Here is a 15,689-nt window from a genome sequence, read left to right as displayed (position 1 = left end):
ATTAGACATCTAAATAGCGATATCTAGCATGAATTTGGATAAATGAGTCTGAAGTTCAGGAGAGAAGCATGGGCTGGGGAGACATCTTTCGGAGTAGTCTGTATGACCATGGGGTTTTACAAACTAGAAGAAATCACCAAAGGAGAAAGTATAGAGAAGAGGTCCAAGAGGTTAGCTCTGGGATGTTCCAATATCAAGAGGTAAAGAAGATAAGCAAAAACTAGCAAAGGTAACTTAGGAGAAGGAAAAGCAGGAAACTGTGCAATCACCAGTCAGAAAATATACTAAGAGAATTTACTGAATTAAAAATAGCACTAAAATTATACAAAATACTGAGGAATAAACCTAATAGTAATGTGAAAGACTTAAATGAAAGTTCTCTTAATTTTAAAAACCCACCATATTTGGCACTTTTATTATAATTGATAAAGAAACTTTGGAGTCAAAATAACATAGTATGAATCATTAAAATGAATGAAATAGATGTATATTACTGACATAAAAAGCCCTCTGGAATAATAATTCATGACAAACACAAAAACGATGTGGCAGGACAAAATCTATAGTATGAAGTTGTCTTTATAGTTTAGTATATTTAGTATATATGTGAAAGAAAGTCTGGAAGAATGTATAAAAGACTATTGCCAGTGATTTACATATGGCAGACTTTCAGTTTCCACATTATAAACATCTGGATGATTGTTTGAATTTTTACTGTAAGCACATATGAACATTATTAACAAAGTTAGAATTTTAATGATGTTTATATGGCATGTATAATTGCATGGAAAGGTATAACATAATGTTAATTCAAGAAAGCAGAAACAAACAGCTTACATAAGATATGACCAAAATTAGAATATACATGGAAAACAGACTGAAAAAAAAAATCCAAAAAAGTTAACTGAGAGTCTCTTTGGGAATGGTACTGCTTATTTTTTCCTTTTTCCTTGATTCTATGTCTTTTAAACTCTCTGTAACGTGAGTTTTCTTACTTTTGTTTTCCTGTTTACTATGAAAATTTCCAAACACACAAAGAAAAAGTATAATAAAATACCAGGTACTTATCAGCCAGCTTCAACAGCTATCAAAATTTAGATAGATATGTGTCATCTTTCCCCCACCTGTTTGTTTTTTTTTTTTTTTTCCTGGAATATTTTAAAGCAAATCTCAAACATCTTGTCATTTTACTGTATAGACTTAAAATGATCACATTCTTATATTATCACAATACCATTTTTTCATCTAAAACAAAAATTCCTTAATATTGTATAATACTTAGCCCATACTGAAAAATCTGGGATTGCCTAAGACATGTCTTTGTAAAGTTAGTTGTGAATGAGAATCCAAACAAGGTCCCATCACTGCATTCTGTTAAGCTTCCAGAATCCTTCTCCAGCAGTGTTATGGGCTAAGTTAACCCTCCAAAATTCATATGTTAAAATCCCAACCTCTAGAACCTCAGAATGTGACTATTTTGGGAGATAAAGTCTTTAAAGAAATAAGTAAGTTAAAATTAGGTCATCAGGGTGGGCCCTAATCCAGTATGACTGATGTCCTAAGAAGAGGAGATTAGGACACACACAGGTACAGAGGGAAGACTATGTGAAGCCTCAGGGAGAAGGCAGCCATCTACACGCCAAGGAGAGAGGCCTCAGAAGAAACCAACACCTTGCTAACACCTTAATCTTGGACTTCTAACCTCCAGAACTGTGAGAAAATAAATTTCTGTTGTTTAAGCCACCCCGTTTGTGGTACTTTGCATGACAGCCCTAGCAAGCTAATACAAGCAGTAAGGCCAACATCTGTTCTGACTGGTTTAATGCAATCCTGTACTGGGGATAAATGTTTTGTATATCAACCATATTTTTGTTTTATTCAAAAACTTCACTATTTATATTTATTTAATGTTTTGAATACCCTAAATCTATTTTCATGAATAATTAGCCAATTTTATGACAATTACCACCACTACTATTCAATTGTTTGCCTCTCCTAGTACTAGTAGAGTGTCCTCAGTCTTGCACTCTTGGTTAATGGAAGTGAAAGCAGCATATTAGCTTTCTCCAGTGTGAATGGGGCTCATGAATATGTTAATTACATACTCAAATGCCTACTGGATATATCCTACTGAAAACAAACATCTTTTCCTCCATACCTGCTCTTCCTGCCTTTCATTGTTAATTAATTAGCCATTCTCCATCCAGGTACCTAAGCCAGAAACCTCAGTACATTAAAACCATTTTCTATAATTTTAAAATACTGTTAAACTTACAGAAAAAAAAGATTGCAAGAATAGTATAAAGAACACTTTTGCCCAAATTCTCCAATTGTTGATATATTACGTTTGCTTCATTGTTCTCTCTCTGTATGTATATTATTTATATTTTTATTTACTTATATTTTTATGTATGCTTTTTTTCTGAACCATTTAAGTAAACTGTAAACATGAAGCTTCATGACCTTTAAACTCTTCAGTGTGTATTTTCTAGAAATGAAGGTATCTCCTACATTACCAGAATATAGTCATCAAAATCAGGAAACTGATATTGTTAAATTACTACCATCTAGTCCACAGACCCCCACACAAACTTTGTCAACTGTCCCAGTAATATCCTTTATAGCAAAAAGATCTAATTCAGAATCATATGGTCCATTTAATTGTCATGTCTCTTTAGTCTGTTACAAACTGAAAATGTTCTTTAAACGTTCCTTTGTCTTTCATGACCTTGACACTTTTGAAGAGTACAGGTCTATGATTTTGTAGAATGTCCCTCAATTCGGGGTTGTCTTATCTTTCTTCATGATTAGATTCAGGCTATGCATTTTTTGGCAGGAATATCAGAAAAGTGTGTTCTAAGGTTTCTTACCATACACATATACATATATATGTGTGTGTATAATCTCTTAAAACTCTCACCCTCTAGTTTTAGCATACATTGGTGATTCTTGCCTGAATCAGTTTTTACTATAATGGTTGCCAAATGGTGATGTTTCTACCTATATCATTCTCTCTACATTTATTAGTTGGCAGTCTAAGGTAAGGGAGAGCTTTTCTTTATCCCCATTTTTTAAAATTCCTGTATTTATGTCAGCATGGACTCAAGTATTCTTATTTTCTTCAGCGGATCATAATTTATTAACATTATTATAGTGATGTCCAGATTGACCCAGATGTGGCTAATGGGGGCCCCTTCAAGCTGAATTCTTTGTCCCCTTGATATGTTCCATCATTCTGTGAGAGCTTCTTTAACTTCTGGTGCCAAAAGGTTTTCCAGGGTCATGTTATACTTGCCATACTCCTGCTCTGAATCAGCCATTTCTCCAGCATCTCTAGTCCCTTTCAGTGGAGAATGGTGTTTAGAAACCAAGATCTAGGTTCTGTGTGCTCACTGCTTCTAGGATATCATGCTCCTAGACCTTTTGAACACAGAGCGAGGGGAGAGATAGAAAAATAGATAGATAGATAGAGACACACATACACACAAGTATGCAAATAATTTTATCTACACTTATTTCTGTATGTGTTTATATATATATTGAAAACTGTGAGTTCACACTGACTTAACCAATTCCAATCCACTACTACCACAAAAGTCATTCTGGAATTCCTTTTTTTCCTATTTGTAACTCCCTTCTCTGTCAGAGACACCTGGCTCCCATTAGCCTCAATATATATACTTATTTCCTCACTCCCATTTCATGTAACCACTGTGGCCCTGACATGCTTGCCACCTCCTCACCTGGCAAGGGAAGAAGCTGTCTATCATTTTCTATTCTTTCCTATCACTCATTCCTCCATCCAATCAATCACCAAGTCCTAACATTTTCTACCTCCCCAAATCTCTTGAACTGATACACTTCTGTCCGTTCTGACCGCTCCTAGCCTTGCCCATACCACCATCATCTCTTACATGGTCTGGTCTAAAACAACAGCATCCTAACTGATATTCCTGGATCTATATTTGCTTTCTTCCCATCCATGTTTCTACGCTACAGTCAGAGTTATCTTTCTGAAATGAAAAGTTGACCATTTACTCCATGGTTAAAACCCTTCGATGGTACCCCATTGACCTCACAACATATTGTCTGGGTCTCTTCATAACTTGCTTATCTCTCTTGTCTTATTTCCTCCAAAAGCCCCCAGTCTCATTCTCAACATTTCAGTAAGCCATGCCGGTTCTTGGATTATGCCAAGCTTTCTTTTAGTGAGGATTATACTCCGTTTTTTTCTACCCAGAAACTCTTCCCAACCTGGACAACTCTACACATTGTTTAGGTCTTTACTTAAATGTCACTTCTGCTATGAAACATTCCCTGACCCCACACTCCCCCCCACACATATACACGCATACCTCTGTAAGCTATTGTAAGGTCCAGGCAAGAAATGATAGCAGGTGTACATCTCAGCCAGTCTGATAGACTAGGGAATGTGTTATTAAAATGCCTAATAACGAGCAGCTAGAGTTATAACCTCTCTTTGTAAAGTGGGTCCTTACATCACAGTTGTGAGGACAGATGAAAAGTACATAAAACACCTACAATGCAAAGCCAATATATGTCATCTATTATTCATTCAACAAATGTTTATGAAGTACCAACTACTTGATATGTACTGTGGTAGACACTGGGGCTTGGAAAGTTAAGGTATAATGCAAACAATTAAAATATAACTTATAGAATCAGTATCCAAAGCATAACAAGATATATAGCAGGAATGTTTGGTGAAATAAGTCAACCTGGTTAAGATTCAAAGGATGGACAATATTTGGGCTGAGACATGGAGAAGTAGGAGTTTACAAGGAAGGATTCTTCAGGGAGAGGGAACAATATGCAAGAACTGGGTCATGAAAGGGTATGGGTTGTTTTGCATGGTAAACGTAATTCAATATTGCTAAAGCATAAAATTGAAACAATGCAATGAGAGACGAAACTAGTCAGGGAGATGGAGTGTCTTGTATCCTAGGCAAAGTAACTCAACTTTCTCCTACAGATCATCTTTGAATAATTTTTAGGAGAGTGGTATTATCAGATTTACATTTTTAGTGAGGTCATTCTGGTAGCAGTGTGCAGAATGGAATTCAGTGATCAAAACTGGAGTCAAGAGACTGGTAAGGAGGCCATCTCACAATAATCCCTGTGAGAAGTGATGAAACTTGGCAGGAGGCAGTAGAGTTAAGATGGACAGACTATACCCTGGAGGGTGTTAAAAAGGTAGAATGGACCTGATTTGATGTTAAGAGGCATTTAGGTTGGTCTACAGGCATTTAACTAGAACACTGGGAGGATAAAACCAAGACAGACACCCAGAAAGAGAATTAGAGTTTAAGTGGAAAGATGAACATCCATTGGATTGGTAATATTTCTCACTGACTTGAGAAATTTCTCACAGGATTTGGAGAAACAAATGAGATATGCTTTGTAGGGTGTGGTGATGCTAATAGGAATGGAAAAGCAGGCCTCCAAAGAAATATGCATAATGCTCTTACCGTACAAACGAAGCAACAGGTTTTAGTGTGTGACTACAACTGCAGAAAATTCAAGAGTCCGGGAGTGACTTGACTAGTATTTTTCCATCCCTGGTGACTCAGAGCTAAAGATGGCGCTGTGGCAAAAATTAGAAGGTGGGAGGGGGCACTGGGTGTAGCAAAAGATGACTTTTGGGGGGTTGCTGTTCTGCTTTAAACACATAGTGAGATAACTCAGCACCAGATGAATCGTGGATAATTTTTTCCTTAAGATTTGGTGTGTAGTACAACTCTGCATTCTCCACGCTTAAAAGGAGGTTTCATTTCGTGGGCGCGATCGCCTGGGGGGTGACGAGAGTGTTTCTTTGCCTCATTCATATTTCCTAGCCTTGGCGGGTTCCATAACAGCCTCCATCTCGCTTTGCCACCTCCCGTTTTTCCCAGCGCTGGCTATAGTTCTGAGGAGCAGAGCACTTCTTCGGGGCGACAGTGGGGACACGAGCAGGCTCCGAGAAGCACCTGAGCATTTCCATGGTCCCTTCCCGCTCCAGAGGGAACGTATTCTTTCTCCTTGGAGGGCGGCGGCCTGGAGCTTCCCGCGCGGGCGCGAGAAGTCCCACGCTCGGCTCCTGAGCGCGGGCCCGGCCGCAGCCTGAGGGCGCGCGCGCGCGCGCGCGCGGCCTACGCTCCGCAGACGCCGCACTGCAGCGCCTCCAGGCCCAGGCTTAGGTGGCGCGGGGGCGGGGCCGTGGGAGGGGGCGGGGCCGCGGAGGGGCGCCGAGGCCCGGCAGAGGTCCAGGCGGTGAGTTGGCGCCACATCGGTTGTCATGGGAACGGCGGCGTAGGCAGGGGCTGACGTCAGCTGGCGGCGCGCTGCCCGCCCTGCGGCGCCCAGCGGGTGCTCAGAACCCGGGTGGCTGGCCGCTGGGGGGGAGCAGTGCGGCCGCGTAGCTTTCAGGCCACCCCGCACGGTCCCGGCGTCGGCTCCGGCGGGACCCTCTGTGGGCAGGTCTGCGCCCTCTTCTCCGTGAGTACCCTGCAGGCCTGCTGGTGGCGGGAGTCCGGGCTCGGGCGCTCGGCCTGCCCTGGCCCTCTTCGGGGACAGTGGTGTGGAGGGCTGCTCGAGTCCTAAGGCGCGGGGGCGGCGGGCCGGGGAGGCCGGGCGGGGGCTGCCCTGCACCACTGCAGTTTGACCCGCCCAGCGCGGCAGAGTGGAGGGTTGGGGTTTCGGAGAGTTACCTCTTCGTACTTACTTTTCATCTCCCATTCCTGGGCTCCTTTTCTCCGGAACGCTGAGCGTGGTATCGTGAAAGAGTGAATGCAATCTTTGCCTTTCCTATTCCTGGTTCTGGTTTAACAGCGTTTAAATCAGATGCGTACTAAGTACATACGTTTATTTCCTTTTAGGGTGTCAACCTGGTGCTGAATCTTGAACCCGTGAAATACCTTCTTAATTACATCTGAGAAAAGGTGATCGATGTGTTACGTTTCTAAGAGTATAGTTACATTAACAGGGTCGTTTCGATATGTATACAAATAGAAAAAAACGTATACTAGTTAGGGATCCCTGCCAAATGCTGTGCTACATTTCCGCATTACTGTGAAAACATCTACTGACTGGAGCATATGGCTTCTCCTTCTTTTGAGAAAAGGATGCTAACAGTTTTTCCACCTGTTGCGTTTACGATTGCTGTTACTGCTTGGGCGTTCCGGAAGAAGATTGCTTATTATGAGCACTCTGAGAAATTAAAAATATATACATTTGAAAGAAGTTCAAATACCAAAAGTTTTTTAAATCGTATTTAGAACCTTATATATTTATGGAGACTATTCTGATATATTAATTGAATTATGTATACGGGTTTTGTTTGTTTCCTTTTATCCCGTGCTGTAAAATTCGGTCAAGGAGCGAATCATCCAAGCCTCTGCTTTTTCTTCCCTTGATCTTTAGTCATTTATTGGCTGATAATCAGGCGTTTAGAGAAAACATAAAATGAGATGAAATGTAATGCAGTTAATTTCCCTATTTTGTATCTCTTAGCAGGTCCTGTAAAAGGGTTTGTGAGGGAGAAGCTTTTAAATATAATGACATATATGAGATTCACAGATGTCATTTTAAGTTTGACCTTAATTTTTGCTGATGATCTTACTTATCAAATATTAGTCATTCTATAATGTATTTGCTATAGTACACATTACCATTTAGAGATGACCATTTCTGTAATGTATTTGCTATGTTTATCATTAAATTAATATTAGTGTTTACTAATTGGATTGTACATTAGACTACTAAATAGTAGTAAATAATGTAAACACATAATTTATTTAATATTTTTTGTCTATCGCATGATTGTTTATTTTTAATACTATAATAATGGATGTAAAGTAATGGGCCAGCCACTGTGCTGATAACTTTGCTTTTCAGTATTTCCTTTTCTCCTTACAATAAAGTAGGTGCCATTTTAACTTCCCAGGCAAAAAAAAAAAAAAAAAAGAAAGCTTAAGCCTGACTCATTTTGACCCTAGAACCATTATTACTGCCCCCTCCCCCCTTTTAAAATGGGATACATAGATGAAGAGAGCACAGGCCTAGCCCTCCACAAGCTAGCAGTTTGGTGGGGGGCGGTCACAGAAGATTTTACCAGAGTGAAAATTCAAGGCCTAGGTGGGAGGTATGAAGATCAAGGCACTGTCGGAGCACAGAGGAGACATATTTAACGATTGCTGTTACTGCTTGGGCTTTCAGGAAGCAAATTGCTTGTTATGAGGACTCTGGGAAATTTTAAAAATATACATTTGAAAGAAATTCAAATACCAAAAGTTTTTAAAACCATCTTCAGAATCTTATTTATTTATGGAGACTGTCTCTAACCCCTCAAAGTTAGCGAGCTCCTTAGAGAAGATACTGATACTGACCTGGGTCCTTGGACTCTTTAATCAATAGAAATTGATACGAGGGCAGACAAGAAGTTTAGGCGAGGCTTTATTGGGACTTCTGTTGTTTCACGAGGGAGTGAAAACGGGAAACGGGGTGGTGGGTCGGGGTGTGGGGCAGAGCTCGTTCCTTAAAGGGGGAGAGGTTGGGGCCAGATTTGTGGGCGTGGCTGGAGGCGTGGCTTAGGTGTTCTGCCCGCCCCCTTGGTGGTGCTGTGGGCAGGGATCCTGCACAGTATGCTACTGCTTTTGTTCCCAGCACCTCAGAAGTTGGGTTTTGGCCCTTTTGTATCTTACTGTTCATGATTTTGCCCCAACTGTGCATGCATGCAGTTGTTTTTAGTCCCTTATAGTTTATGTTTGTCCGGGTGCAGACACTCCAGTAAAGGGACCCAGGTCCCAGGTCTTAGCCTGTCTCAATACTATTTGCGTTTAGTGTCAAAGGATAGTTAGGAGTTAGAGAGACAAGAGAGGAAGGGCATTTTTTAGGAGAGAGGGGTGTATGTGTAATGGTACAAAGGCAAGAAAGAGTTTGGCACATTTGAGGGCCTGCAAGTGGTTTCACAGGGCTGGAGCCCGCAGTGTGGAAGTGTGCCTAGAGAAGGGGAGGTGGAGAAAGGCAAGGGGTCATTTCACTAGTAGCTTTGGACCCCAATGGGAAGGACCTCATGTTTTCCAGTATTGGAAGCTACTGAAGAGTTCTAAACAAAGAAATGATTCCATCACATTTGTATTTTAGAAAATTCCTCTGGTGGTTTATTTTTTAAGGGTAGTGTGATGGAGGCATGGAAACAGTCTTAAAACAAACAGCAAAATCCTTCCCTAGTCTTTCTGTACCTCAAAGCTACTGCCTCATGTCACTGCCTGTGCAGGGTGGAGGGAGACGGTTGGAAGCAGAATTGTAGAAAGAATTATCCACACATTTCTTCTACAGGTCTTACCTTCCATTCATTCCTCCACCTGTGGCTGCCAGGTTTCTGTCCCTCCACAAAAAGCTTAGCACACGTGACTTCCTGACTGCAGATCCAGTGGACACTCTTCAAATCTTGCAAGAACTCTTGGTACCACACAGTGTAGACCACTTCTTTCTTGAAACCCTTTTTCCTTTGGTTACTTCTCCCAGTTTTTCATCTATCTCCCTGATGTCTTTTTAGTTTATTTTGTGGGCTCCCAGAATTCTGTGTTTGGCCCTTTTTTTTCTTGCAACCATCACAAATATAAATAAATGATGCCCAAATCTTCAGACTCTTACCTCCTTGCTGGATTACTATATCACCTACCAAACATAAACTGATTTTATATATATATATATATTTATATGAATCTCCATACACACACACACACACACTCTATATGTGCATACAGTAATAATAGCTATCATTTTTGAAGAGCTTGCCGTGCTCTAGGCATTGTGCCTAGTGTTTTACCTGCATATTCTTATTTCATCTTTACAAAAACCCTGTAAGTGATATACTGTTATCATTCTCTTTTGAAAGAGTAGGAAATTGAGATTAATCTCTTGACAGGTAGAACTGAGATTTGAATCCAGGAATCTGACAATAGAGCCAATGCTTATAGCTGCTTAATACGCCTCAGATATCCAGCTCAACATGCCCTGCTAAAGCTCACTGAGTGTCCCCATAAGAAGTATCTATTATAATTGTAGCTAATGTTATTGATGCTTGTTCTAAGGCACTGTTTTAACCTTTTAATCATTTAACTCTTACAACAGCCCTTTGAATAGTCACTGTTAGACTGATTTTACAGATGAGGAAACATTGCCCAGCCCATACAAGTAACCATGGGAGATTACAGTAATTCCAGGACTTGTGTTTTAAACTACTTCACTACACTTGTGCTGTACTGCACTATATTCCAATTAATGATACTACTGGTCTAATTATTTCCTTTTGAAAAACATGAGAATCATCCTTGTCTCTTTGTTCTATCTCTTCAGTAGTTTTTATTTAATCTGTCTAAAATGTCATACATTTTCTGCTCAAGATAAAACAAAAGAATATAAATAAACCTTTTCTTGATGACTCAGTCATAATATAGTTCAGCTATTTTCCTATATATTGAATCACCATGGAATACTATAAATATTAAATCCTTATTTGCTTTTTTTTTTTCTATTTATGTGCTGTCAGGTTTCAATTACTGATGCAGTTGGCTTTGCAGCCTCTCTTCTAATTTGGAGTAGATTGGAAAGATGATCAGGCTTTTTGGATCTATTATCTTCTAGAAAGAGTTAATGCTGTTTCCTATCAATAAAGAATAGGAGGTTTTACTCTGTGTGTTTAATGATGTCTATTTTGTCTGTATACCGGAGAGTTGTTACAGAAGTTAACTCACATACTTAGTGTATTTGTATAATCATTATTTGCTTTTTAGCATTTGTTATCAGACTTTTCTGTCCAAAGTACCCCTAATACTAAAGGAACACGAATGTGGATCCCCAGGGATCTGCAACCTTAACTGATAATTGTTGAGTCAAATCCATTTTTTTTAACAGTCTTCATTTTTATTCTTAAAAATATATGCATATTGTGTTCTAATGTGAGAATTAATGTCTGTTTTGGACACACACCCTCATCTTTTACAAAAACTGGAAATTTAAGAATATATATACTGAGTTTACCCATGGTTTTGATACACAATGAAACACACCCAGGTATTTATTTGAGAAGATGGAATGAATGCTTGTGCTTAACCTTCTCTTTTGCAGCATTTTCAGTGGCAGGTACAGAAATATTTAAATTCATTATCTGTGAATGTGCTACCCAGAAGCATACTTTACTAGTGTAATAGTGTATGTGCTTGGGAAAGTCAGTCCTGATATGGAGTTTGGTTTCTCAAAAGTACATAGAAGTGTTCATTTTTTTTTACTTAAAATACTTTAAAAGGTGTATTAATATACTAAGTTAGATGTTTATTGCCTTTCAAAAATTTTTAAAATTTTTTGTTTCAAATATATAAATATTTTACTCAATTATGATCCAGTTTGCTTTAAAGACTCTAAACTGATTCAGATGTATTTAAGTCATTTACATAAGGTTGGAATAAGAGAACTTAGTTTTATTGGTATAAACCTGATGAGGTAGTAGACAATCACACAATCTTGTATGAAGAGTATCTTATAATTTTTATTTGGAAATTCCATATTACAAATAAATCCTCTTTGTTTTAATAGGATCCTGATTGAATCAGTGCCTTACACTATAACTCAATGCTCTCCATGAAGCTGAGATATGCCCACTGGTAGGATTTCTATGAAATTTATATATGCAGTACATATTTATTTTAAAGTTTGGATTATTTTAAGGGGTTCTTCAATTAAGGAATGAAGTAGATGTCATCAACCAAAAATTACATTTAGAGATATTTCATAGTTTGATATTTAGCTTTCTATGTAATGTTGGTGATTAAGGTTAGTATGTATTCATTGGCTGGCAATTTGGGGCTCAGCTGGGCAAGGTAAATAATAACAACATATGGTTAGTTTTTATTTTTTATTGTCAAAATGGGTTTTTCACTTTAGAGTAGACTTTGGCAAACTTTTTCCTAAAAGGCAAGCTAGTAAATATTTTAGGTTTGGTCTCTGCTACAACTCCTCAGCTCTTCCATTGAGGCGCAAAAGCAGCCATAACACTTCTTAACAGAATGGGCATGGCTGTGTTTCAATAAAACTTTATTTAGTAAAACAGGTGACTGGCCTGCAGGTGGTATTTGCCAATACCTGCTCTTGGGCATTCATTCATTCAGCATTTATTTATTTGAAACATGTTTATTGAGTACTTACTCTGTGCTAGACCCCATGATAGTAGCTAGGGATGTAGTTATTAACTACCTCATATAGTGGGAGAGACACAGTATATTTATGTATATAGATATACAAATAATTACACAAATTCAAGCTGGGTTAAGTGCTGTGAAGGAAAAGAACAGTCTGCCTTGTGAGAAACAGAAATTTAGATGAGGTTGTCAGGAAATGTTCCGCTTTAGAGGCAACATTTAAACAGGTATCTTAACACCAGCCAGCTGTGAGGAGTTAGAGGAAGTTTGCACCAGGTGGAAGCAGCTTCACATGGGAGATTGCTTGTTCTGGCAGAAGAGCTGAAAACAGGGATGTCTGGCTATAATGTAGGGATCTAAGGGGATATTTGTTTTTTTGTTTTTTTTAAATAGATCTTTATTGGAGTATAGTTGCTTCATAATACTGTGTTAGTTTCTGTTGTACACCAAAGCGAATCAGCCATATGCATACATATGTCCCCATATCCCCTCCCTCTTGAGCCTCCCTCCCATCCTCCCTATAGGGATATTTGTTTTAATTGAAGCTGTAGAGGTAGACAGACCAGGAAGTAAGAACCATGTAGGGCATGTGAAGGACTTGCTTTACTTTGTCCCAAGTGAACTGGGAAACTTACAGGGTCTTAAGCAAGGTACTAGCATGATCTGATTTATGTTTTAAAGGGGAAAACAACTTTCAGCTTTTAATATTTGTTGAAGGCTGATTGTTGGCCAGGCAAGCACTAGTCATTTTTCATGAAAAAATGATCTTTGACATAGGATTATTCCGATTTTACACATAAGGAAAATGAAGTTTAGAGATGTTAAGTGACTTGTTTAAGGCCACGTAATAGTCGTAGGCGCTACTGTGCATCATAAGTAAAGAGTTAACTTAGCAAAGGAAACTTTTAGAGGAAGTAGCCCAAAAGGTAAGATGGATATAGGTGAGTGTGGTGTCACCAAAGCCAAAAGAAAAGTTTTTAAGAAAGAAGGACTAATCCTTTTAACTCATGCAGGTATTTACAAGGCTGTGGGGGGTTTATTTTTTAACATAATATGTGTGATAATAGAGTTGCATAGAAAATGACATGAGTCATTATCATTTGTAGTTGAGAGTGAAGCAAAGGTGAAGACCAAAGTTCGCTTTGAGGAATTGCTTAAGGCCCACAGTGATCTAATATGTGAAAGAAAAAAACTGAAGAAAAATACTGGCAAATCTGGAGAAAAAATCTCAGTGAGTAACTGATCATTTGGTAATGGTGACTTGTATATCTGCATAAAATTATGACTTTCATATGAAAACTCCAAGGAACTTTGGAAATTGAAAACAGTAAATCTGTGTTGTGGTCAATAACATGGTAAAGTAAAGCTTGCATTAGAATCAGCCTCACTCTTCACTCTTTGAGTATTGAGTTCTTGAGTGCTGACCTACAGAATAACAGACCAACTGCTTAAAGTGATTAGGGATAACAGGGAAACGCAAAACTAGCCATATTACACGTTCTTGAAGAAAACCAAGATTTTTAACCCAGAATTGTGAAGAACTTAGGAAATAATATCTTACTTCGGATATTTAATGGCTTATCTTTATTTAGACTTCATCTGATTCTACCCAGCAGAGCCAGGAGAAATCAGTGGAACCTTAAAGAAATAATTATCCTTTTGTACTTGAGGTATACTTTCAAATGATAGAATTTTTGGTAGCACCCTTGAAGGGACTGAAAATACAGAACTCAAAGCAATACTAAACAAATCAGCAATTAACTACAACCTGATTCCCAAGGTATTATAGAGTCTGTAATAGTATCCCAGTTAATGCACTATTCACTCTTCAAACCTACCTCGCTATTTCCATTGCACCTTTTACCTCTTTGACCATAATCTCCACACAAATAAATAACTTCATGCATGTTCTGGTAATTGGTACATGCATGTCCTGTTAATTGATACAAAGAATACATACATTTCTTTGGCAGGGGTTTTATGAGTTATATGCATCCTACATTTTACTTGTAGCATATTTTACCCTAGTCTGTATTTTGTCATGAGACCTATTCATTTTAACACTGTCTGGCAGCCATCAGTGTAATAGTTATATTCTCAAGTGAGGCAAAAAAAAAAAAAAAGTTATAGCATTGGCTAGAATGCAGCTGCATACATGCGAGGGGTTCATAGTATACCAGTGTACTACTGCATACTAATTCAGAACTGCTGACAGAATGGATCAGATTAGGTCTCCCATAGTGGATGCTGCTCTAAAATAGAATATGCCACTTCTGGTGTACCAGTGTGCAGCATGGTAGGGAAGAGTGGCATACGGACGGTGCAGCATTGCTTACTGGGATATGCCCTCCCCTTGAGTAAGGTGGTGTACATTTGGCAAAAGCAGAAAGAACCCTGGACACAACTGTCTGCAGACTATTTTTATGGACTCAGTCAAAGTAGAAACTCATACTTTCTCTCACTGTCAGAACTGGGCTTTGTGTGCATGAACAAGGTGCAGTTTAGGCCAAGAATGCTAAATTAAATGGATAACTAGAAAATAGGCAGAAGATATGTTCATTTATCCAAGGTCCAGTTTAGATGTTGCGGACACACAAGTGGGAGGTGATTAAATGTAATCTACTCAGTCTCTTTTAGCACACACGAGGCCATTCAAGGTCTCTCTTAATTCAGAGATAAGTATTCTTAAAAAAAATATTTAGGAAGAGATTTTTCAGCTCAACGGAAGCGGATTATTCTTGGAAAACAAACTATTTTTGAAATGATTTACTTTAGCAAACAGAGGAGGAATACCTGCTTTTATTTACTAGATAATGGTGCTCTCTATCTTTCAAGCACTCTTCTAAACATTTTATTTATATTCACTCATTTTCAATACAAACAATAAAATTATGAAGTCTTATATCCATTTATAGATGGGGAAACTAGATCACAGAGAGGTTGAATAACTTACCCAAAGTTAGTGGCATAGTTAGTAGAGCCAGGATTCAAACTCTGACAGTCTGACTGCAGAATCCACTCTCTTAACCACAACCCAATAGGACCCCTTTTAAGAAGGCATGAAGTGATGGGATCTCTTCAGTACAAGAACAAGGACTCCCATGTGCAGAACAGGCTGACACTGAAAAGGAAGCAGGCTGAAATAAGAAAATTAGGCAAAGAGAAAGACATAATAAAATTCGTAATAATGGCAGATTCATGTTACTGTTTTTCAACCTGCCTATCAGGCACTTTGATAAGAGTTTTACAAATATTATTTCTGATTTTTATGTTAATCATGAAAATAGATATTAGAGCTCTTATTTTGCATATGAGAAATTTTATGAACATCTGAACAGAAAACGACTTACCATCTTTGCCAGGGCTGTAGAGGCAGAAATAGAATAAGTAGGAGTTATTTTATATATATATATATATATATATATATATATATGTTTTTTTAACACATAACAAAGATTTTATTTAAATCATTAATTAATGAGGGAACCAGTA

At 38.4% G+C, this 15,689-nt stretch overlaps 1 protein-coding gene across 1 annotated transcript in view; it reads left to right on the top strand.

Annotated features, from left to right (window-relative positions):
* Window positions 1-6,359: 6,359 nt before the first annotated feature.
* The window catches only part of AHI1 (Abelson helper integration site 1), a gene marked incomplete at its 3' end in the record, with an annotated part of 214,518 nt that continues 205,188 nt past the window's right edge, over window positions 6,360-15,689 (top strand). Inside the window, 4 exon segments of the mRNA XM_079716741.1 lie at window positions 6,360-6,495; window positions 6,876-6,938; window positions 11,596-11,663; window positions 13,304-13,428. Coding sequence (XP_079572867.1) covers window positions 11,654-11,663; window positions 13,304-13,428 — 135 coding nt within the window. The 5' untranslated portion in view covers window positions 6,360-6,495; window positions 6,876-6,938; window positions 11,596-11,653.

Source organism: Hyperoodon ampullatus (genome assembly GCF_949752795.1).
Source record: "Hyperoodon ampullatus genome assembly, chromosome: 12".
NCBI classification, from domain to species: Eukaryota; Metazoa; Chordata; class Mammalia; order Artiodactyla; family Ziphiidae; genus Hyperoodon; species Hyperoodon ampullatus.
The sequence above is the reverse complement of the archived record's forward strand: the minus strand, read 5'-3'. Positions and strand labels throughout refer to the sequence as shown.